The sequence below is a fragment of the Cervus elaphus genome, chromosome 33 (genome assembly GCF_910594005.1).
Source record: "Cervus elaphus chromosome 33, mCerEla1.1, whole genome shotgun sequence".
Lineage (NCBI taxonomy): Eukaryota > Metazoa > Chordata > Mammalia > Artiodactyla > Cervidae > Cervus > Cervus elaphus.
The window spans coordinates 65,605,761-65,630,876 of NC_057847.1; the positions used below are offsets into that span (position 1 = coordinate 65,605,761).

General features: G+C 40.1%; 1 protein-coding gene across 3 annotated transcripts in view; it reads left to right on the top strand.

Annotated features, from left to right (window-relative positions):
- NCKAP5 (NCK associated protein 5) overlaps nucleotides 1-25,116 on the top strand; it is a 1,015,164-nt gene that overhangs the window by 675,840 nt on the left and 314,208 nt on the right. For all 3 annotated transcript variants that reach the window (XM_043894066.1, XM_043894065.1, XM_043894067.1), the window contains one exon: nucleotides 11,337-11,483. In XM_043894066.1, coding sequence (XP_043750001.1) covers nucleotides 11,337-11,483 — 147 coding nt within the window. The remainder of the gene's footprint in view (nucleotides 1-11,336; nucleotides 11,484-25,116) is intronic.

The window sequence follows — 25,116 nt, forward strand, 5'->3', positions numbered from 1 at the left end:
TATTGATGTTTTTCTTTCTGACTTACTTCACTCTGTATAATAGGCTCCAGTTTCATCCACCTCATTAGAACTGATTCAAATGCATTCTTTTTAATAGCTGAGTAATATTCCATTGTGTATATGTACCACAGCTTTCTTATCCATTCATCTGCCAATTGACATCTAGGTTGCTTCCATGTCCTGGCTATTGTAAACAGTCCAGCACTACATTTTGAAAGCATTGATTCTTTGCTGCTCAGCCTTCTTTATGGTCCATCTCTCAAATTAGTACATGACTGATGGAAAACCTATAGCCGTGACTATGTGCACCTTTGTCAGCAAAGTGATGTCTCTGCTTTGAACTATTACTTTTTATTATAATAATAATAATATTGTATTTGAACACTTAGTCATTTCTTAGCAGAGACTTGTCAGTTCAGTTCAGTTTAACAAACTCAGATGATACATAAATATGGACCTGGCAATAATTGTCAAAAAATAATATATATAGTATTGATCATATTTTCTGAAACAAAAATTTGTGTATGTTGGTTATCTGACACTGTATATTTATGGGGACAGTGAGATAGAAATATTTTTAAATTGCTTAAATTTTCTTTAAAATTCTGTCCGGGAATTGCAAACATGACTGTTGAGATGTATATAAAGACATCAGTAATAAATGCAGCCACCCACCACTAACTAGTTAAGGACTGAATAATTTGTTCATTTTGGGATAGCCTGGAGAAGAAAATGGCACCCCACTCCAGTACTCTTGCCTGAAAAATCCCATGGATGAAGGAGCCTGGTAGGCTACAGTCCATGTGGTCGCAAAGAGTTGGACACGACTGAGCGACTTCACTTCACTTCACTTCGCTGAGCCCAGGCACTTTTCTCTGGAGGCTATCTGGCTCTCCTGTTCCATGAATTCTCTCTGAAAGCTAGGAAGATGGGAGAAAGGGAGCAGAAGAGGAAAAAGAGAGATTTTGTATGTAAATTTTGATGTTAACTTATGAATTGTATTTAATGATGTCCAAGCATTTAAGTGTAGCCACTGACTACTGAAATTCTCCCCTACATAACATTCTTAGCATTTTTGGTTTCTTTCTGCTTGAGTTACACTCAGACAACTATTTATGGGCTACAAGGACATCATTTCTGTTGCTTTTTTTTTTTTTTTTTAGATTTCTTACCACCTGAAGCATGCCTATAATGAAAATTACAGCTCACTTTTTCACATCATCCTATTCCACAGTAGAGTTTTCCTTTAAAGTGTTTTTGGAATTGAACTTTTTTTAAAGGGAAATAAATGTTGCTGATAGATGGAACAGGCAATAAAAGCATCATCAGAAAATTTATTAATGTACCTTCACAGAGCTGTTCAATATGGAAGATAGTTGGCAGTATTGAGGAGTGTTTTGAGTGAAGAATAATGTGGAGTAGATGTGAATTGATACGCCAATGGTCGTGGTTCATATTAGAGACATAAAGAAAACACTTTGTTCTCTTATCCATCATGCACATTTAATCTTGGGGATTTTACTGTGTGCTGAGTTCACTTTGTAAGTCAAATCCAGGGATGAAAAAGAAGAGTTTTATATGTTTTGCCTGACAGTACTAATGTTAAACTGTGAACAAATTGGATGTTCTTTTAAAACCCTGTGATTTATTTGATGTTATGTTTCCCCCCTTAAAATTTAGTATGCTAGTCCTGAACAAAAGCTGCTAGCAATCCCTGGGAATGTTGTTATGGTGTTTGCCGAAGTGCTAGCTAAAGTGACAATATATTCTGTGCACTCTCCCCACCACCAGACAACAAATGAGTAAGTAAATCAGAGCTGAAGCCACCGGGGCTCACTGGGGCAGCTGTCAGCTAGACGGCTGTCCTCTACATTTGCTTACAAACACAGTAGGTATGTGTTTCTGCTTTGAAGTAATTGAATCGTTGTTAACTATGGAAATGGTTGTGGTTTGTTAAATCTACTGTGCTGATGGTCACCTGAGGCCAGATCCAACATCTCTGATAAAATCACCTACTCCCTGGATAAATGACCAGAGAACCTTGGGAAGATGTGGTCTCGCAGCATGGCCCATGGTTGGATAAAGATCACAGACTCTCAGATAGAATTAGCAGTAGGGATAGATCTATAGGTACATGGGAAAGTCCAAAAGAAGTAATTAGACCTGTAGAAAGAGCATGATGCTTGAAATTGCGCTGTAATTAAATTCTGACTCTGCCACTAAATATTAACAGGACTCTTCATAACCTATTGGCCTTCCCTAGCAGCTCAGATGGTAAAGAATCTGCCTACAATGCAGAAAAACTGGTATCAGTTCCTGAGTTGGGAAGATCCCCTGGAGAAGGGCATGGCAAGTCACTCCAGTATTCTTGCCTAGAGAATCTCTTGGATAGAGGAGCCTTGGGGCTACAGTCCATGGGGTCACAAAGAGTTGGACACAACTGAGCGACTAACAGTTATACTTTTGTAACCTATTGGAGCCTGTTTTTTTGTCTATAAAGGGAGCCCAGGATATTTGTTCTATGTCCCCATGGCAGTGAGTAGGTTAAATGATATGCATGAGGTGATTTGGCTTAACTCTGAAGTGTTCTACAAATATTAGATACAATTTATGTCTTTTGTGTTCTGGAAAGGGCTTATTGTTTTATACTAACACCACCCAAGTCTCTTCCTTAAGTGATCAGTCTTAAATTATGTATTTTTATATTTTTACTATGAATTAGTAGGCAGATATTTAACACATGGCTGGATATCCAAAATGAAAAACATGTTCCAACTTCCTTGACTGTCTTTCCAGAGTTAGATAGTTGGTTGTCTCTTCACATCCCCATGGTTTCATTTGCCGTCTTCAAGTTAGAAAACTGCGTGTACTTGAGGTGAGTCTCTTCCCTTCCTCTTCCTCTCTTCCCTCTTGCCCTCCCTTCTTCCTTCCATCCTTTTCATGGTAAGAGCTAAGGACAATCTCCTTTAGAAAAATAATGAATGATCTGGAATACAGTATAGCTATTATTACCACATATGCAGAGTTTCTGTATATTGGCATTGTGTTGGCCATCAGAATTAAAAATAATAAAAATAGAGAAATGGGTGATTTAAAAAAAAATACTTGCAACCAGAAGATACTTGAAACTATTCCTCCTCTAAGCAAAGGCTCTTTTCACATACAGGGCTCACGTTGGGCATGATTTCCTGTGAGTGTTACAAGTATCTTTCACTAAATTCTCCCTTAATATTGCTTATCAGGTCTTTCCTTTCTTATAGACAGAGAATGAAACATGCTAAATGCAAAAAAAAAAAAAAAGCAAAGATTAGATTAGGTGATGTCTATCCTAGGGCCCAAGAGAAATACACAGCAAAAAAAAAGTGGGAGGGGAGGTTTTTCCCCAAGGAAGACAGACAGACAGACAGACACTCTGGAAAGAAGCAAACAGATTTTGTTACCCCCGGTATCTTCTAGGCAGATCTAACCTTAATGGCATTCTGTATTACCATTCCTGAACTTCAGTAGTATTTAAATACTTATTCTTCTAAATTGAATTTTTACAGATGATCAAAATTGTAGACATTTAAAGCTAGGAGGGACCTTTGCGATTGTCTATTTCTGTACATTGTATTCACAGATGAGGAAATTAAGTGACAGAGAAGTTATGTGACTTGACTAAAATCACACAGCTGGTTAGAGGCAGAGTTAGGACTGGAATGTAGATTTTTTATTTCTACTTGTTCTAAAACTAAAATGGGTCTCTTCCCACTCTGAATGAGAATAGATCACAGTGAGATGGAATTTGATGGACCTCAAGAAACAGATGAGGCTGACTCTCCCTTTATCCTATCAAATGAAATACCAAGTTATGTCCACATATGGCATACACTGCCTTTCCCCGTGCCCAAATTTGTGTTCTTTAATCATCCTCGCAGTCCTGGGCTCAGACCTAATGTCGCTCCCCCAGTTCATGGGCTGGAAGACAGCAGTGCCACCATGTTAAGGCCAAGCTTGTACACCAGGCAATTCTGCAGCATTCTTATAATTATTCTGTTTATTCTGCAGAATAATTATAAGAAGTAAATCAAATGGGCAACCTCAAAAGCTTATCTAAAGTAAAAATTATTTATCTTATATATTGAAGCATCTTGTCCAGAGGCTCTTAAATTTTGGCATAGATTAGTATTACCTGAGGTGTTTTCTAAAACTACAGATCCCTGGCCTCACTCCTAGATATTGTGATTCACTGGAGCCCAAGTTGGCCAAGGTATCTGCGACACTTTGCTTCCCACACCTATTGACCAATGGGTGACTGATGCCAGCAGCTGTCAACCCACTCTGAACAACAGTGACCTAAGGAAATTTTAGTATTTGTCATTCTTGGAGTAACTGCATATTAAAGAATCAAAATCACAACATAATTACAGACCATGAGGTCTCATTTTGTGAAATTGTCACTTGAATCATGGGTCAGTCAACTCCTGTTTAGACTATTGCAGTAGCTCTTACCTTTCCCATGTCTGTGTTAACCTCACTCCAGTCCATCCTCCACACTTTACCAGGATCTGTTTTAAAATACAGACCCTACCTTGTCAACTGCCCCCACCCCTGTATCATGTGTATGCATGTGTACATACGCACACGTACATGAGAACAGTCCATGGCTTCCTATTGCCCTTAGGGGAAAGGCAGCATTCCTCGACCTGTGGCGTGGTCTCATTAGTCCATCGAGCTTCACTTTCCTCCCCAGATACACACGCCTCCTTTCAGACTTCTTAAAAACTGCTCTCTCCCTCCCCAACCTCATGGGCATTTCCTGGTCAACTGCCGTGGTGGTAAACATGAGCATTGACTTTGCTGACCTCTCTTGCATCCCTCTAGTAATGATTTTCCAAAGCCCCTGGAATCTCTTCTTCCCAGCACATATCACAGTGTTATTTTATATTTGCTGGTGACATTTTGATTACTGTCTCCTTCCACAAGACTCTAAGCTTCATGACAATAGGCTCCACATGTGTTTTTATTCACCTGTCTACCTCTGGCATCTTCCACAGTGCCTGGCATACAAAAGCTACTCAGTACATATGTATTAGATGGATGGATTGATTAATTAGTTATAAAGTAAGATGACCTCATGAAACCTTGCCTGAATCCCATTGTGCTGGGTTAGGGGAAGCTGTTGACCAAAAGATGAATAGGACATAATTTGGGAGCAGGGTCTTATGATCACTTTCCTCAATGATGTTTTTGAATAGTAGCTGGCCGTCAGTGAGGAGCTGTCCTGCCTGCTCTTTGCACTAACTGAGCCCCCGGACTGTCATCTATCTGAGCTGAGCTGACGCACCTGCAAGCTTTGTGTTGCTCGATATTATTTTACATCGGTCTGATGATGCTGATTACATGAGAACAAAAGATAGGGCTCCCTACAGGTGAATCATTGCCCTGGGAACCGCTTAAAGAAACTTACAGCTCCAAGGATTGCTTTATGTACCTTCAAGGCAGAGTTTGATTTAAACCCTTGGATACTAACTGAGCTTCTAAATCTTTAACTTCCTGCATACCCACTGGTATTTGTTGAGAGCAACAAGCTTATGGTCTCAACCATATGTGAAATATGTGGGGAGTGAAAGTTTTTTGTGGTGGCTTCTTTTATAGAATTCACTGCTGATTAAAGTCCATAAAGGACTGAAACATGAAAACAGGTCACTTCTGGAATCAACTTACTCTCTTCACAGTTTGCCATTCTCAGGAGTGGACTTGGCTCATTTGTCTTGTTTCCCTCTTAGAGGTTTACATGAAGAATACATTTTATTTAAAATATGTCTCTGACCTCTGTCCTGCTCTCTTTTTACCAGGTAAATCACAGGAGATTAATTATTAATAGCAAAGGGATTAATATTTCTGGTTGAAATGGGTTATTTATGTGTGTATAGAATTTGTATACTTAAGTTTTAAAAAATTTGGTCATGCTTTTTAAGCATAATATAAATCCAAGAGCTTTCCTGTCTGAAATCGACAGTAGTCATCTGTCAATGGGGTTTAGCCATCCAGCTCTCCCAGAACTCTACCTTCTCCTTGTTTCTCTCCACCTATTTTCCTCTTTTGCTCTTCTGTTTACTTAATAAGTCCTTTCCATTTGTCTTCCTCCTCAATATTACATTATAATCCAACACTCTCATTGGTACGTGCTTAAAGAAACAAGAGTAAAGAAAAGGATAGGGTGGATAACTCTACCGCGCTTACTGGATTTGTCTTAGGGCATTTTATTAGTAGAATTGAAGCACACTAAAATGTGCTTTTAAGCCTGAGAAGTGTACAGATGTGGCTTTCTTTCCTGGTGGGGTCATATAAAGCAGTCACAAAGCTCCTCTCCACTTGTAGAGGACATTGACGATGCTCTGCCCATACCCCAAAGTCATCCAGAGTGCTCCCAAGATCTCTAGCTATCAGTGTCTGTGTTTTTATGTGAGTGCTTTTATGTGAGAAATATTTTTAAAAACCTTACTGCCTGTGGCAGCCTGGAGACTGACACCCCAGGAGCCGCCCCCAATTACTGATTCTTTGGAGGTTGGTGTATGAATGTCCCAACTCCCTTGCAGTTGGTAAAGAGTCTGCCTATAATGCAGGAGACCTGGGTTTGATTCCTAGGTTGGGAAGATCCCCTGGAGAAGGAAATGGCAACCCACTCCAGTATTATTGCCTGGAGAATCCCATGGACAAAGGAGCCTGGCAGGTGACTGTCTCTGGGGTCACAAGAGTCGGACATGACTGAGCATACACACACACATACACCCTTGGCCCTAGGGTGGGATGATTCTGAGCTCTGGGCTTTGTTCCGTTTCCCTGAGTTTCCCATGGATTTAACTTCAGTTGGTTAGTCATATGCCCTCCAGTGGCTCCCTTGCTTGAGTCACTTCCCAACTGGTGTTTTTTGTGTATATCAAATGGACTACGTGCACTTAAATCCTTGTTCTTTAAGAACCCAGGCTAGACACTAACTAAGGACTTGCAGTACTAACTGGGAAATTATGCTGTGATATGATATTTTGCAGGGAACCACATTTAAAAAAAAACAAAAACAAAACAAAACATTGACTTTTCCTTCAAAGCCCTTCATGCTCTGCCTTCTCTGCTTGGGAGATCTCTTTCTACTTTCATACCATCTTTGCTAGCATCTCTTTAGTTCCATCTGTTCTCTTTATTTCTTCAAATAACTCAATTTTCTGCATCTTGAAATCAAGGTTTCCACTTGTCTCTTCAATGCTCTTTGGCTGTAGTTCTTTATATTTCCTTTCCTTCCCTGCCACTCTTTCAAATAAGCATCTGAGAAAATTGCTGCTATTTTCTCTTTTCACTTTTTGCATAACCACTGACAATTTGGTTACCATCATCACACTTGAGTCAAATAGCTCTCAAGTTCCCACTAACAACCTTCTTATTACAAAATGTAGAGGTCCTTCTTGTGTCCTCTTGTCATTCTTGTCATTTCTGTTACCATTGAGCACATTAATAACTTTTCTCCCTGAAAATTGTGTCTTGAATAATTGAATTCTTAGAACTTTATATTGCAAGGGATATTTAGTCTATCCATTTCACTTTACATCTGGGGAAAACTGAGGGACTGAAAAGGTTGAATGTTTTGCCCAGCAAGGGGCACAATTGTAAAACCAGGATTTTAAATCCAGGGCGTCAGGCCTACCATCCAGTATGAAAACTGGTTTTAGTAAGTTCTCATCCAGTACTTTCAGAGCATTCCTGATTTTTATTCATTCTTGTAGAAAACCCTCCCAGCTAGTCTCCTGGCTCCTTCCTTCCACAGCCCATTCTCCACTGTAGCAGTTAGGATGCCATTTCTAAAATATAAACCAGAACTTATCACTCCCCTACTCAGCCTCCAGTTCCACTTTACTGAACTTAAAATAGAACCTAACCCGCTTTCCATGCCTTGAAAGACTGCCATGGTCCAACTCTCTAATCTCATTCCCTGCTCTTCTTTACTCTTAGGGGTCCCTGTGCTCCGTCACACAGACTCTCCCTCAACAGGTCAGCAAGACGAGCTCAGCCCTGCCCCTGGGTGCTTGCTTTGCTGTTTCTTCTACGTGAAATGTTTTTCTCCCAGACCATTGTCCAGCTGCTTCCTTCCCATCATTTGGTCTCAGCTTAAATGACCACCTCCTCAGACACACCTATGCTGATGACACCGTATCTCATATTGTCCCTAAACATACCACTGGCTACAGTTACAGAGCTTACTGACTTGACTTGGAGTTTATTGTGTTTCCCACACTTAGGATACAAATTCATAGAGTATAGAATGTCTTGTTTGCCATATCTCTAGTACTAGACTATCAAATGGCCAATACTTTGTGTTTAAGAAACATTTATAGGATAAATAAATGAATTAATGAATGATGTCTGAATTTTTCTTTCTCATTTCCAATAACCCTTTCTTTTACTCTCCAGTTCTATTACCTGCCTCTCAGTTTTTCTTGCAGTATAATCAAACCGGTTTCCTCATGAACCAATAAGGACAAAATACTTTCCTGACTGGGGGCCTTTGTTCCAATTTTCTCTTTAACCAGAAATCCCATCCTATGCCTCTCTACCTATTCAAGTGGTATCACTCCACCAAAGCATAAGTCATTTCCATTTCTACAAAATCACTCCTCCCAGTCATCATTGATCACCCTTTCTTCAATTATGTAAAGTGACCCTTGAATTTTATGTAACCTAAATACTCATATATAATCTATACTATGCTGAATTGTGTCCAGTTCGTTCATATAATAATATTTAGGCACTGTGCCTAGACACTTGAATGTGCGTGTATGTATATATATAGCCAGTCCTCATTATTTTTGGACTTTCTGAATTCACTTACTACCGAAAATTTATTTGCAACGCCAGAATGAAAGCCTGCAGTGCTTTCGTGGTTATTCACGGACATTTGCAGAGGGGTGAAGACTTTAAGTCATCGGACACCTGTATTATGCCAGCTTAGGTCAACCAAAACAACGTCCTGCTTTCTTTTCTCAGCTCTCCCACTGGAAATGTGTGCTTTCACACTCGGTTTAGTGCCACTTTTTCATATTTTTTGTGAGTGGTCTCACTGTTGAAAATGGTCCCCAAGCATGGTGTCAACTGCTGTCTAATTTTCCTAAGTGCAAGAAGGCTGTGATGTGCCTCATGGAGAAAATGGGTATTAGATAAGCTTTGTTCAAGCATGAGTTATAGTGCCTTTTGTGGTTAGTTCAGTGCTAATTAATCAACAATATATATTAAACAAGATGTCTTTAAATAGAAACACTCATAAAACAAGATTACGTATTGATTAGTGATGAAACTGTTACAACCAAAGGCCTCCAGAAACCTAACCCTATATCTCCCCTAGGAGCAATGATTCAGTATTTGTTAATTCAGTGAACACAACTATCATGAATAATGAGAATTGACTATAGATGTGTGCATGTTATGTGTGAAGCTGTTAACCTCATTTAAGCATTTAGGAGACAAAGACCAAGAGTTATTGAAATTAAGTAGTTTGCCCAACATTATTTGCAAAGCTGATAAATGGTAGATGTGGAATCTGGCTGCCATATCCCAAAGTCTTTTGGCTTTCAGTTTATACCAGTGACTTTTCTTTGTTTGTTTTAATTAGATAGAATAATTCTATCTAAAAATTATTTCTGTGTATATACACACATACAGAAATAGTGGTAGATGATATATTTTTTTAAAGCTTGCTTTGTAATCGCAATTTAGTGTTTAAGTACAGTGCTCTCGAATCTTAAAAGAGAAATAGAAGGACCTCTTTATTTCTTTAAATTGAGTTGTAACTGCAGATTTCAAGTCCTTATCATGGAAATGAAGGTCTGATGAGTGAACAAACCTTAAAGAATCAAAGCTATAAAAATACAGTCCTGGATGTTTGTCTTGGCTTGGGGATCTGCACTTTAAACTTGCTGATCATGTATCTGAACTGAACTAGCTCCAGCTACAGAAGTGGACACACCTGTGCATTGTATGTGGACACACCCAGGCCTGATTTTATAAAGAGCTATCACCTGCTTAGTCAATTGCACATTTCTATAAAGAAATGGAAATTATATCTTGAAATCTGTTAGGAAACAGATTAACATGGGTTAAGTTTCTATATAGTCTCCAATGTTTTATGTATTTATACATGCATGTATACTTATACATGTGTGCATATACATTGAATTTTTTCCTTCATATTTTATTTTCAAAAAAGAAGTTAAACAATTTCAGAACATGCAAAACACTTTTATGAACACAGTTTAAAAACCTGTTTGTTTGTTTGTTTTTTCCTGCTTATGCTGTTATTTTCCCAGTGGGTTTTTTTAAGAATCCTACCTCCAATACTTTTATATTTGCAAATGATCTTAGTCTAGTGCTGAATAAAAGAAACCTGTCACCACTGAAATCCAGTTTAGCCCACATGGTTGGCAACCAGCTGTAACAATACAAAGATTTCTACAGCATTCTGGTTAGAGTTAAAAAGTGTGATGGAATGATGACACCTGATTCTGTAGCACAGTGTCTTGATGTATGTATAAAAGTGGATATCATATTTTTCATATGATATGCTCTTGACATTTCTTTTTACTTTGAAAGCAAGAGCCAGTCATGAGGCTCAAATTCATACTTCCCAACTTCCAAAAAGCTGCAAGTGACAGGGTTGAGTAAGGAGCCACCAACGAACAGGGAGGCCAGGCAAGATAACACTTTATGTCTGCCTCAAGGCTATGCTACAGATCCCGGAGTATTTTCTAGAAAGGGGGCTATAGGGCCCTTAAGAGCCATGTCATTATTGAGCTGAAGGAACTAAGTGGTTTCAGCATAGGATTCTGAGAGCTTTACCATTTAAATATTTTGTGGTATTTTGTTTTAGCTTATACTGGTTGCACGTCCAGTGACTTTGATGATCTTATTTTGAGGAACTAAGCTATACACAAGTCAGGGTATCAAGATTGACTTACTTTCCTGCAGTTTAGAGCAGAGCTGAATTTCATGGTGCAGATCTAAGTGAATTAACCACATGACTTCACCTACAACTTTTTGGGCTCAGTCACTTCTTAAACAGGGCAGAGGACATGTGCATTCACTGGTGGTAACCCTATGACTTAACCTGCCAAAATTCACTGAAGTTATCTCTTGTGTTTATAGTATTAAGCACCACTAATACAAGCACCGCTCAGAATGTGTTTAGCAAAATTTTCTCTACCTCAGCCCTGGAAAGAAAGCAAAAAGGAAGGATCCAGACTCTTCAGCCTTAAACTCTTTCTCATGTTTCAGTGAAGATGACTAAAAACAACAATTCTTTCTTGCTTCAGGAAAAACTGTCAGAAGGAGAGCGAAAGCACAAGACAGCTTTGGAAGGCCGTCACGTGGTGCCGGATGAGGACGCGAGGAGTGAAAGCAGCAGTGCGGACGAGGGGCAGAAGACCAGATGGCTGCTCGAAAGACTGAGAGCTCTAGAGGTAAGACATGGAGCCATTTTTCACACGCTTAAAGAAGAATAACCCTGTCCTGCTTCTTTTCTTGGCACTGCTTCTGAGAAAGGATAAATCTCCCTTTCTTAGTTCTCCCAGACTAATAGGATCTAGTAGCTGCTGTTGAGATGCCTTTGTCAATGCTGAGTTTAACGTTCAAATTTGTTTCACTGAATGAGTCTTAACCTGGTAACTATGACTGTATTGCCTTGAAAAGAGTACATAAGACAATAATTTATCTTAAATTCAGTTTGGCCCTCAAACTAGATCAGTGTCCCTAAAATTGCAAGTTCTTTGAAGGAAGGGTTGAGTGATATTCTTGCTTTATTTTCCCAATACCTAATGATTGAATAAATGAATGAATAAACAAACTATTGAATACTGTGCAAGGACAATTATAAGAAAAATAATGTTAAGCAGTAGAGCTGTTTCTTCAAAAAACAGAAAAAGTTTATGCTGAAGTTCAGCATATAAAACATATATAAATAGAGGTGAAGTTGCACTAAGGGTGCTTTAAGGAGGGTTTTTGACCACTGTAGTCCTCCAAAACAGTTCAAAACTTCTGGTCTGTTACTTAGTGGCATTTGACATCATTTCAACTATTAATTCCCAAATGTTTTTAGCAGCCCTCAAAGAGCATTTTAGTTATTAGTTCACATGCTGAAAGATCCAGCAAAGATGCCTTGTTCCACGAGTTGGTTACCTCCTTTCAGTAAATGTTTTGTTTGCATGTAATACTGGAATGTAATTATTTTTAAGCAAGGATTATGGTAAGGCCACCTCTTCTTAAACCAGGCACAATGGGCCCTCAGCCAATATCTAAAAATGTAGCTACAGTGTTCTTGCCTGGAGAACTCTATGGACAGAGAAGCCTCTTGGGTTACAGTCCACAGGGTCACAAAGAGTTGGACATGGCTGAACAACTTTCACTTTCACCACAGTTTCTATGGAATCCTGAAACTTCCTGTGGTAATGTGAAGAAACATGACCTTGGAAGATCTTCTTTTCTTTTACTGACTTCTGCAGTTCTGTCCCCAATCCTAACAACCATGTTGTCTCTAGACGCATGCCATTTTTACTTTAATTTCCTCAGCAATAGTAAAGCAAAAGGAATAAGATTATGGACTTTGGAGACAGATTCCCACAGATTGGTTTGAATCTCAGTTTTATTATTTTCTAGTTTTGAATCCTTGGGCAAATCAATTAGACTCTATGCCTCTGTTGCCTCAACGGTAAAACTGGGTATAATAGTAACTTACCTTACAGGGAAGTAATGAGGGCTGAGTGAGTTAATATTTGTACAACAGTGCCTGGCCTATGGCCTTTTCTATCCTCCTACTCCAAGGCTCCTGCCTTTCCTTACATGATTTTCCCCCTATTTATCTGAGTACTATCATTAATACAAGAACTATGAATGAAAAACGTCAGCTGTTCCACACCAGGGTGACTGAAGGTTTAGTCTGTGATGTCACATATGGGGCAGAAGAGAGGTCAACTTAGGAACCCTCTGGCAGTTCCTTTTGAGCAAAAGGCCAATATTCACCTGTTTCCCCAAAGGTTCTCATTTGTCATTTTCAAGATAATCGCTGTGAAAGGTAGAAAGGCCTTCTCAAGGGAAATTGAGGCTGTTATCTGAGAGTTTTGAGAACTTAGATTTGTCTTGAGGTTGAATTAACTGGATTTTATTGTAGGAACAAATTAATATTACAATTTATTTACCTATAACCACATACTTAAATTGTTAGTCTTATTGATGATCACAGTGAAAATTGCTTTTAGTTCATCTAATTGTCACTGAGGCAACTTTTGAAGGACGTTTTATTTAATCAAGCTAAGAGGTTTCTAAAAAGTGTCTTTGGCAGTGAATGTTTTTTAAACCCTCACTGAGTAAGAAAGAACAGTAATTTTTTTCTTTCACAGAGATCTTTACACTTCAGGCAACTACTCTTGCCTCCAGGATCAGTTGGATACAATAAATGATATCTCTAAGTGCCATTAAGCCCCGCAATTTTAATTAAAAAAATATTTTATTTCCTAAATTAATGTTCTCTAGTCACAATGTCATGACTTCTTTCCTAAAATTCTCTACTGAATAGTAAATGAACTCTCTCCTTGCTCCTAATAGTAGTCACTATTGTCTACCTAAACTTCCTGGTGGCTCAGATGGTAAAGCGTCTGCCTACAATATGGGAGACCCAGGTTCAATCCCTGGGTTGGGAAGATCCCCTGGAGAAGGAAATGGCAACCCACTCCAGTATTCTTGCTGGAGAGTCCCATGGACAGAGGAGCCTGGTGGTCTACAGTCCATCGGGTCGCAAAGACTACCTAAACAGATAAAAAAAAGAAATCATATCACATACACAAACACACACACAGTTATACATCCTCTGATTGTTACAAGAATTTTGTGTTACTTTATTTTTAAAAATTTAATATTTGTGTTCTCTATATAGAATCCTTTGCATAAGTTAACAATTACTGTGAGAAGATAAAAGACTGATTTTGATAGACTGTAGTCAGAGCTGGTCACAGACCCCCACATAGATTTCTACACTTTAACAAAATGCTCTTTTGGGAGATTGCTAGTGAATTAACCATAATGCTTCAAAATTACTTTGGTGAATTTTGATGTCATGCGGCAAGATTTTAGAAAGACAGAAATATTTTCTTTTCCATCAGTGTATTTTTGAAACAATCATATTTTTAGTACCTTAATCTCTTGGCCCCTGGTGTGGTAGGAAGCAGAGAGTTATGATTGTCAGAGTGATGGAAAGCCGATTTCATTCATTCCTGCTCCACAAACAGGTGCAGAAAAGAAGAGACACAAACTTGACATTTAATATTATGTTCTTGATGAATATCACAATATTATTCAAAGCCAGCCTGAACTGATTCAGGGATAGACTGGGAGTTTGGAAATAGCAGATACAAACTATTATATATAGAGTGGATAAACAACAAGGTCCAACTGTATAGCACAGAGAACTATATTCAATTCCCTGTGACAGACCCTAGTGGAAAAGAATATGAAAAAGAATGCATATATATTTATAACTGAATCACTTTGCTGTATCGAAATTAACACAACATTGTAAATCAACTGTACTTGAATAAAATGAATTTTTAAAAAAACAACCTAGATTATAGCCAAACCGTCCCTGACTTTGAGAATTAAGTATACGTTGTCCAAGCACCAGATCCCTCAGCCTGAAGAAAGTCTAGTGCTCCCATGCCTACCTCAGAGTCATTCTCTCTTGTGGTCATTCCAGGGGCTACGTTTCTGTACCATTCAACTGTCAATCCCTCTTTCTTCTTTCAGAATCAATCTCAGGTGAAACAGAATTCACTTTACTCACTTTTCCCAAAATCCAATCCCACGAAGAATATGTGGTTGTGCAGACTGTCCCCAAGGCTAAGGGCTTTGCACTCACCCTGTAGAGAGCCCTTCCTCCAAGTCCCTCAGCTGCTGGGCATTCCTCACTGGTCACTTCTCCTCAATTCCTAGCCTCCTGGCGTAGACCAGCTTTTTCTCACACATTTTCTCTCCCATAGCCACACTCCCCATCATGTTATTACATAGAGCTCTGTTGGTCTCTGCACCTCATTCATGGTCTCATTCCACACTGTTCCCTGGCTCATCAAGGTATTTTACTAAATAAGGCATTTATTCACCTTCCAAAAAGAACTCCTTGGCCAGCAGTCAAAATAATAATTTCATATACACATGCATCTCACACTTTTTTTTTTTCTTAGCAGTTATTTTCTCCACTCAGTGCCTTGGTTTTGGTATTTGTCAAGTGTTGATGCAGAAGAGCAGGACACTTGACATCACCACCCAGCAACTGCTTCCCCTTGGTCTAAATGATAATTTTCATTTAGGGTCCCAATGTCTGCTGGAAAAACCATTTGATATATTTCATGTCTATGCCACAAGGACCACATAGGCAATCTGGATGCTGCTTGGACATTTTCTCTAACTCTTAAGTGCTAAGGATGGTATTTTCTGTTTTTAAGAAAAGTTTAGATTTCCATGGCTGCTATCAGAGACTGCTTTCTCAAAATAGAGCTCACCATTTTCAGTGGCACGGCACCACCATGTTACAGGCCCCTGCCATTCCTTTCTCCTACCCCATCCCAGACCATGGATCCAAAGATTCTTCCCAGACTTGACCTTCACAGTCCATTGATTTGACCTTGTATCTTCCTTATTCTCTACTCCTGGACTTTGGCCTCAGGCCCCAGGTTTGCTCTTGGCATGTTCCTTGAAATGCACAATTCCTTGTCTCCAAACCCTCTCCCTATGGGCCAAAAAGCCCTTTTTCCCCATGCATTAACCAACTTCGTGCTTGACCAGAAATCAACCTGGACATCCCTATACTCACTTTAAACTCCCATCGCATCTCTTATTCTCAGACTCTAGCCAGAAGGAGGACTGGCCTGAAACCATCTGGGAGTTTTGAGTCTCCAGGTTCTTGCAGAAGCCTTAGCTACAGCCTGAAGTCAGAAGAACTTAGCTTCTTATAGGAAAGATTTACTCTGTGCAGAAAAAATGTGGCAATTAAATGTGTTAAAGTGAATAGCTTTCTTGTACAGTTAAACTTTCCTTGAAAGTAGGACAGTTAAAGTGCTAAGCTTAAGCATTCTTGTTAATCAGTAACTCCTATTTAAAATGAGGTAGTCTAGAATAGCAATTCTCAAATCTGGCCACACATCACAATTATATGTTGATATTTTAGTCAATAGATATTAACTGAATGCCTTCTATGGGCGAAACACTATTCTAGACCCTGGGATTTGATCAATTTTCATGGTCCTCAACCCCAGTCAACCCCAGGGAATGCAGACAAAATGTACAAACTTAAATAATAAATAAGCAAACAATGAATATATAAATAAGACACTCTGAATAAGAAAAAATGAGGTTACACAGTAGTAGAGACTCTGGGGATGGAAATGGGAGAGGTATTTATCTCCAGTGGCTTCTCATATTGGGTCATGTGGAGGTATATCAATTAAAAAAAGAAGATGACTGTGTAAGTGTCTGGAAGACAAACAAGAAGAAATTGTAAGTGTGAAAGCCCAGAGATGGTAGAAAACTTGGCAATTTAGAGGAACAGAAGTAAGAACTTTGTCCTAGGGAAATAAGGTATAAGATTTGAAAACTGAAACGAAATTGAGTTCAGTGAAGTAGACAAAGGCTATACCCTTTAAAGCCTTCTAGGTCAGTAAAGACTTTTAACATAATGATCCATGGAAAGGGAAGCCAGTAGAGATTTTTAACTAGGGAAGTAGCATGATCTGATGTGTGCTTTAGAAAGACAATTCTTGCTGATTTGTGGGCTGATAGTAGGACACAGTTTTCTTGCCTGGAGAATCCCATGGACGGAGGAGACCGGCAGGCTACAGTCAAGAGGGTCGCAGAGTCAGACATGACTAAAGTCAGACTTAGCAGCAGCAGTAGGACGGAGGTAGAGAAGATCAGGTAGGAGGTTGTTTCAGACTCTCAACAAAACATATTATTAGACTGGTCTAGTTGGGCAACTTAAGACTAACAGGGAATAAAACAATAAAACTATACAGTAATATCAGTGGGCTAGTGGGGAATTGTACTGATTTTCACACACGTACACATGTACACATATACACTATTGTAATCTTCATAGCAACCCCATGGAATGAGATGTATATGATAATTATAATCCCCATTTTACAGATAGTGAAACTGAGTTCCACGCAAGCTGGGTGACTTACCCAAGGTCAGGTTAAGTGTGAGAATTTGATTTCCAGTTGTGTAGTTTCTCTATGCTATGCTGGCAAGAAATAGTCAAGTAAGAAAATATTTTAGAAGTAAAGCCTACTGGAATTACTGAAGTATTGGATGTGGAATAGAGAGAAAATGAGATACAAGGATTACTTTTAGGCTTTTGACCTTAGTAACTGAACGCGGGATGTTCCAGATTTCTGAGACAGGCAAGGTTTGGAAAAGAGGTGACTTGGGGAAAGAAATGTACCATCATCAATTTGCTATGTCCATGTTGAATTGAGATGCCTATTAAACATTCAAGTGATGATGTTCGATAGGCGATTGGCTATCCAAGGCCAAGGTCAGGGCTAGATATATAGATTTGAGTGTCATCAGAATATAGATGACATTCTATGTTGTGGAAATTAATAAGGCCATGAAGCTGGACCTTAAGGAGGTAGAGGGCAGGGCCCTGGGGCACCTCTATATTGGCGGTCCAGCAGAGGAAGAAGAGCCAGCAAATGAGACCAGGAAACAGTAGCTAGTGAGCTGGGAGGAAAATCAGAACGATGAGGTGTCCTAGATGCCTGAGGAATAACATGTTTCAAGGACAACCTTGTTGAATGCTGAGGGGAGAATAAGAGAGAAGAAACACAGAAATCCTCATTGGCTCTGGCACGGGATGGGTTAGCTAAAAGCCTGGTAACAACAGTTTCTGATTGAGTCGGTAGGCAGGTAAAGACATGGAGACAGCATGGAGATGGATAGCTCTTCTAAGGTTTCTGGTGAAGTCAAGCCAAGATGGGCAAGAGTCATAGCTGGAGAGAGATATTGTACAAGAGGAACTCTTTTAAAAACAGGGGACATTAGGGCATGCTGATGTGCCATTGGGAACCACCCAGTAGAAAGGGCAAAATCCATGAGTTAGGAGTGAGAGATATAACTCACTCCTATATAAATGTAGCAATGACATCTGCAAGCATAAGAGGGATGAAATGCGTGCAGGAATGGAGCTTCTGAAAAACTGGATGCCTATGAGACAACCCAGGAAATTCCAAGTCTTTAAGTCTAAGATGGAGGCTAAACATCTGGGTTTTTATAAAACCCTGAGGGTGTTTCAAATGCACAACCAGAAGTGAGAATCACCAATACAGCTTTTAGAATAATACTGAAAGCTCTTGAAACACCTTAGGTCCAGTTCAGTACCAAACTCGGTTTCAACCACTTTTCAGTCTAACCCTTCTTTGCCCCCAATCTTTAGTAGTACTTTTCCTGAATCTTCAGACTCAAGTGCAGAAGCCCTTCCCATGTGTGCCCATTGCCAGAGAGCTTTTGAACCTGAGGAAAGTTTATAATCAAGGTATTCCAATGTGGCCTTTGATGGCTCCCCTGCCATGGCTGTGGGTTTGAAACACTCTAGGTCTGACTTTGGCTCTTTGCTGATGAGAGAAACAGTCTGCTGCATGGCATTCCTGATTGACTTCCAAGTTCTTACCTTTTTATTCCTCTCATTTTTGTCCTCTCCTTCATGCATGCTAAGTCACTGCAGACGTGCCCGACTCTTTGTGCCCCTATGGACTGTAGCCCTCCAGGCTCCTCTATCCACAGGATTCTCTAGGCAAGAATACTGGAGTGGGTTGCCATTTCCTTCTCCAGGGGATCTTCCTGACCCAGGGATCAAACCTGCATCTGTCTCCTGCATGAGCAGGCAGGTTCTCTACCACCAGCACCACCTGAGAAGTCCATCTTCTCTTATCCTAAGACACTATAAAAAGAAAATTTTAAAGTTATAAAGCAACATACTGGTGGTTGTCTAAGTAGAAATCTTTAGCTGTTTCCTTTTTTTTTTCTTTTTAGCTGTTTCCTTTTAATCTTTAGTTTCTACGACAGCCTGGTGACAGGTAGCTCCAGACATACCTGTCTTAAGTTACATGGTGTGTATCTTTCTCCTGATTAATTCCTATACAACTGTTGGTCATTTAGCAACGATCAATGAACTAAGATTAGAGACAAAAGCTCCTCTTTGGTAAAGGGACTTGAAGGTTAAAAAAAATATTCCTTCCTATGTCAGTATGTAACTTTGCACTAACAGATTTCTGATTATAAAAATAGTCAATAGTCAATTTTCACATTATAGAAAATTAGGAAAATATAAGGAAATAATGAAAAGTGAAAGTGTTAGTTGCTTCTGTTGTGTCTGACTCTTTGAGACCACGTAGACTGTAGCCCCTCCAGGCTCTTCTGTCCATAGATTTCTCCAGGCAAGAATACTGGAGTGGGTCGCTATTTTCTTCTCCAGGGAATCTTCCAGACCCAGGGATTGAACCCAGGTCCCCCACATTGCAGGCAGATTCTTTACCATCCAAGTCACCGTGATAAGGAAATAGGTAACCCATCAGAAATACATGCTGTTGACATTTTGGCATGTATATTTTCAGCCATTTTTTTCCTCTGTTGTACTTAATCAAGTTGTTCACTCACTCAGTCATGTCTGACTCTTTGTGAATCCATGGACTTCAGCATGCCAGGCTTCCCTGTCCTTCACTATCTCCCAGAGTTTGCTCAAATTCATGTCCATTGAGTCAATGATGCCAATCAAGTTTAAAAATCATAAGTGTCACTTTATACAGATAGTAGCTTGCTCTTTCTATAATATATCAAAAATATCCCCCACGTGATCCAGTGCTCCTTAAAATATGTCTTGATGGCTAGCAGAAATTTATCGAATGGATGCTGAGTACCATTTATTTAATCACTTTCATTGGCTACTTAGGTTGTTGATACTTTTTCCTTATTATAATGAGATGATGGGTGTCCTGGTGCAACAAACCTTTATACACACATATTTCAGTAGAATGCTTACCTCATGACCATTCTTTTCAAGAAGTTACGCAACTAGATTTCTTCATATCTGTTTAAATGAAGCAGTGGCTCCCCAAAGTTAAGAACCCCAGAAATGGCTGTGATGGGGCAGCAATTAGGGAGAAGCACCCAACCCACCCTCTAGGAGCCACCGTGTTGCTCAGCATTGGATACAGTGACACGGCTGAGACGGTTTCAGAGATCTAAATTCTTGGGAAAGCGACAATGCAGGCAGTCCTGCTATTCTTTCAGGGCACTCTGTGATTACTCTTACAACTGTAGGTCATAGTGGCCCTGCTCAAACGGACTTCACAGAGAGACTGTAACTAGAAACCGAGGTGTAGCAGTGGATGAAGGCATGGACTAGTGCAGGGGTGCAGACCATGTCAGGGAGCTTTTTCCGTCTCTCAGCCCCACCGTCCTATGAGTTGGTTTCATTCTTAGGCAGGCTCTCTCCATTCACTGGCAAAGAGGGCAGATGGAAGCTTCCAGTCTTGTCTCTCACTGCATCAGCAAACTGCTGAAAGGTTGTTTCTCTTTCCTGGTAATTCCATCCAAGCTCTCAGACTCCAGAAGAGGATGTCATTGACATGTGCTCACATACTGAAAATTGGAGGGGGGACATCACAACTGACAGTTCCATTATTTCTAAGATTTGGGAAAGTTCTTGGCGTTTAGTTATTTAAATGTCACAATTGCTTGAACGCCACTGAGAACGGTAGGTTCCTACCTGGGTATTGTTGTTTCTTTGTCTTCTGTGGTGTCTTCTTTCTTTTTCTCTTATCTCTCACCCCCTCTCTATCTCTGTCTGTTTCACTCCCTGTCTTCTCTACTGCTCCTTCTCGCCCTTCTTTGACATCTCTAGGTCTGGACTGTTACTTGCTGCTGGAGTTACAAAGATCCATGCAGCATTTTCTCTGCCCTGGAGACACATTGTTGGAAGGAAGACACAAATATGCTAATTTAAATAACAAAAAAATAAACACTAACATTTATAAAAAAAAATTTTTAAGTATGTCCAAGGGTCAATAGAACACCAAAATAGAAGGATGTAATTAGATTCTTTTGCAATAAGACCAGCAGATAAGAAAGTGCCATTTGAACTGAATCTCTGAGGTGTTGTGTACATTTTCTAGGCAAACAGTTCAAGGAAAGGCAGAGGTGATCTTGGCAATTCACCAGTGAGCAGTGGTGTGAAGGGAGATCTTAATTCCCTGCCCAGGAATTGAACCTGGGTAGCCAGTACTCTTGCCTGGAAAATCCCATGGACGGAGGAGCCTGGTAGGCTGCAGTCCATGGGCTCGCTAAGAGTCGGATACGACTGAGCGACTTCACTTTCACTTTCCTGCATTGGAGAAGGAAATGGCAACCCACTCCAGTGTTCTTGCCTGGAGAATCCCAGGGACGGCAGAGCCTGGTGGGCTGCCGTCTATGGGGTCGCACAGAGTCGGACACGACTGAAGTGATTTAGCAGCAGCAGCAGCAGCAGTCTGCATGAGAACCAGGAATCCTAGCCACCAGACAGACCAGCAAGAGCTAGAGGCTACAAGCTATTTCCCTGGATCTTTGCCCCCAGTGAAACATGTGTTTATCACAGAAGAAGAAACTATAAATACAGGTACAAAGTTCATTATTAGAGACAGAGCAGAACAACAAGTGGGAGAGCACACAGGGAAATGGTTTGTTTAGTTAAGACGGAAGCAAGGCAGAAAAGCACGCCTGGAGAGGAAGGGGGTGGGCATCCCACCTAGTGAGGAGGAGCGCAGTAGAGAGGTGGTTAGTTCATTCATATAGGTCAGTTCTTCCAGGTCTTTTGTCGTCTTGCAGGCCAATCCTCTGGTTTCTTTTTCCATGCCTGACCTACCCTGGAACCTTCCCCTGGGGTGTGCACACACCCCTCAGCCAAGAGGGATCTCTCAGTGAAGGCTTCTGGGAGGAACAAGACTCAGTATGGTCTGGTGTTATCCCCTGACTTTTGACCCACAAGGAGCCTTTCTGTCTGGTGTAATGTCTCCCTTGTCCCAAAAGAGGGGAGGGGGGACCCCTTAATCCTTTCCTCAAACAGGATTTTGCTCCTTGTCCTTACCTTGACTGATTGCCTTGACTACTCCCATGAGGTGTTGACAAGAGACAAACACTGGGTATTTACCCTGTTTCTGTTGTTACTTCCGTCTTGGATGGCAAATAGGAAGCTGACTGTAAATGCCTTAACTGGAGCCCACCTATCTCCTGTCTCAGAAAATGCTTATAGTTCTAAGTATCCAGCCTGAATCCCACTTCTTTGTGCCGCATGACATGTAAACAGGAGGCCAGTTGTAAATGTTTAACCTGGAGCCCATCTATCTCCTACATCAGAGGGAGCTGACTGGACAAAAGCAGAAAAGTCTGACACAGCATCAAGCAGCCATCAGGATGCAGGCCTGCCTAGAGCCTGGTACATTCTTCCAGAAATTAAACTGGAAGGCTGGGCCTGTCCTGGCATTGCCAGTGCATGGAGCTACTCATCTCTTCCACACATTTGAATTAAAAGCTAACAGTGTTTATTTAGAAAATTCATGGAGCGTCTAATCAAACCTCTAATCTGTTTAGAGATAAACAGCCCCTTGAATTTCCCCAGTGTCCTGGAGCTACAGCTCCTCGTGTGGCTCAGCCCATCTTTAGAGCATAAAATAAAACAGCCAAAGAAACACAGCAAGTGAGGGTGTGAAGCAGACCTGGGTCACGGAGAGAATGTTTATGACCTTAAAGTTTACGTCCCCACCGACTCCTTTGGAGTGTAGAAAAAAGATGTGCCTTCCATAAATTAAAGTGGTACCAATCACCAAACCTTTGATCTGGGTGCGTTGTCCTTCTGCTGTCTCTTCGCTATAGATGTGGAGGAAATGAACTTGTCTGCAATTCAAGTTTCCTGATAACAGGCAGCGAGGCTGTCCTCTTACTTAGGGTTCGGTTAGCATCCACATCGCTGTTTCACAGCAGCCCTTTTGGCCTTCCAACTCCTGGAAGCTTGTTCAATCAAGACGTGAACTTTCATCAGTTATGACTAATTGCTGAGGGGAAAGAAAAAAAAAAATCCTCAGTGTGAGGTAGTAAGCTTCAGTGTTAAGGGCCTATGACTGCATTGCCTGGCCAGGGCCTGATTTGAGTGGAAATGTGTTAGAAGCGCCTTAGATGTTAGAAAAAGCCAATATGTCAGGAATTAATCTGCATAAATATGGTACTTTGCCCTGCTCAGATTTAGGAGCTGGTAAGAAAACCCCAAATCTTAGAGAAAGACAATGCATCAAAGCCTAATCTCCATAAATATTCTAGCAGCTCTCAAAGAAGAAAAATGAACCATTGGGCAAACATTAATTGTGCCCAGAGGTAATTAGAACAAAGTGTTGTTAATTGTGTGTTGGTTTAATATTATGTAGCTGTGGCTTTGTTTTTTTTCATGAAGGGTATAAATTTTGATGTCAGAAACTGAAAGCTGGCTGGCTTGATTAATCAAAAGGCCTCAGTTTGCTTAGTCATAGCCAATTAGGCATTTTAATCCTCACTATCTATGCAAAGTATGATTAAGCCTGGTATGTCACAAGTATAATTGGAAAACAAAACCCCAAATCTTGGTTCTTTTTTCATTGTGGGTTTCTGAGTTATTCTAAAAGCGATGTAGCACTTTTCAATAACTTACTTAAGTGTCATGAATAAAAATTACAGTCTGTGATTCAAAACACTGTATGATTGATGAACAGAACCAGTTCCCAGTTACAGACTTACTGCATTCTATAAACTCTAATAGTTTGCCAGGAGAAAATGTTACACAGCGTTGGGGGAAAAGAAAAGCTGTGGTTCCAGAATGGGGTCCAGAAAAATGCCCTTGTTATATAGGTATTGCCTTTACGTGCTGAGTCAGTAATATGGTCACCCTAAATCTAAGAAGTGTTAAAAGAAATCCACTTACTCTGATTTCTGATGACAGCCTTTTGAGGGTGACCTAATTCATTAGCATTCAAATCAGCCCCAACCCTAGGGGTTTTCTACTTTGCAAGTGGGAAATATACAGTTTTAGTCTATAACCAAAGCATTGTAACCAAGTACTCTGTGAGCGGATCAAGGAATTTCAAATTTGAACGTGAGAGGAGAGATTATAAATACAAACTGTCTTGGATGTAAAAAAATCTCTCTACAGTATTGACTTGTGTAATTAGTCCTATTTCAGAACTATCCAAAAATATCTTTGTTGTTATTTGTGAATTTAACTTTCTAAATATAAGCGTCCTCAGCATGATGCTCAGTTGCATCCCTGGTTTTCTAATTGGAGCCCATTAGTTACAGTCACCCAGGGTAGGCTTGACCTCTTCAATGTTCAACGTTGCCAAGTATTCAACTAATATAGGGGCACTGGGCTTTTCTAGAAAGTTAACTTTCTGATGTGCTCTTAAAGATACAGCTTGTAAAATGTGCCTGTTGTTTTGGACAGACAATATCTCAACATAGCAAAGAAAAAGGAAATGCTTTTAAAATTACACGAGGGTATCTGATCTGTTTGGAAATTTTGGATCTTTTTTTATCAAGGCAGAGTCTTTTCCTTTACTTGTGTCTCATTGGTAGTCATATCCATGGGGGCCTTTCTTAGAAACAGGAAAAGCATCTTTTCCTGTGACATCATTTTGTGTGTGTGTGTGTGTGTGTTTTACATGCCTAGAGCCAAAGTCAAATTGGCTTTGGTAATCTCATAAAACACCAAGATGATTGTGAATTCGTTTAGAGGTGACTGCCTCCCTTATAGCATAGTAACTTGGAAGAAGGAACTCTAAGTAATTCCAGCTTAAAATGAGAAGCAACCACAGGCAAACCGTGCGACGTGCTGCTGTTTCCAAGTCCATATGATAAAATGCTTTCCTCAGGAATCCAGTAACCAGAAATCTCCCTGCAGTCTTGTTTTATGAGAGAGACAAATAAGCAAACAAACAGGTTTTTCTCCTCCCAGAGCAGTGTCTGCCTATTTCCTGAGACGAATGTAAATTCTTG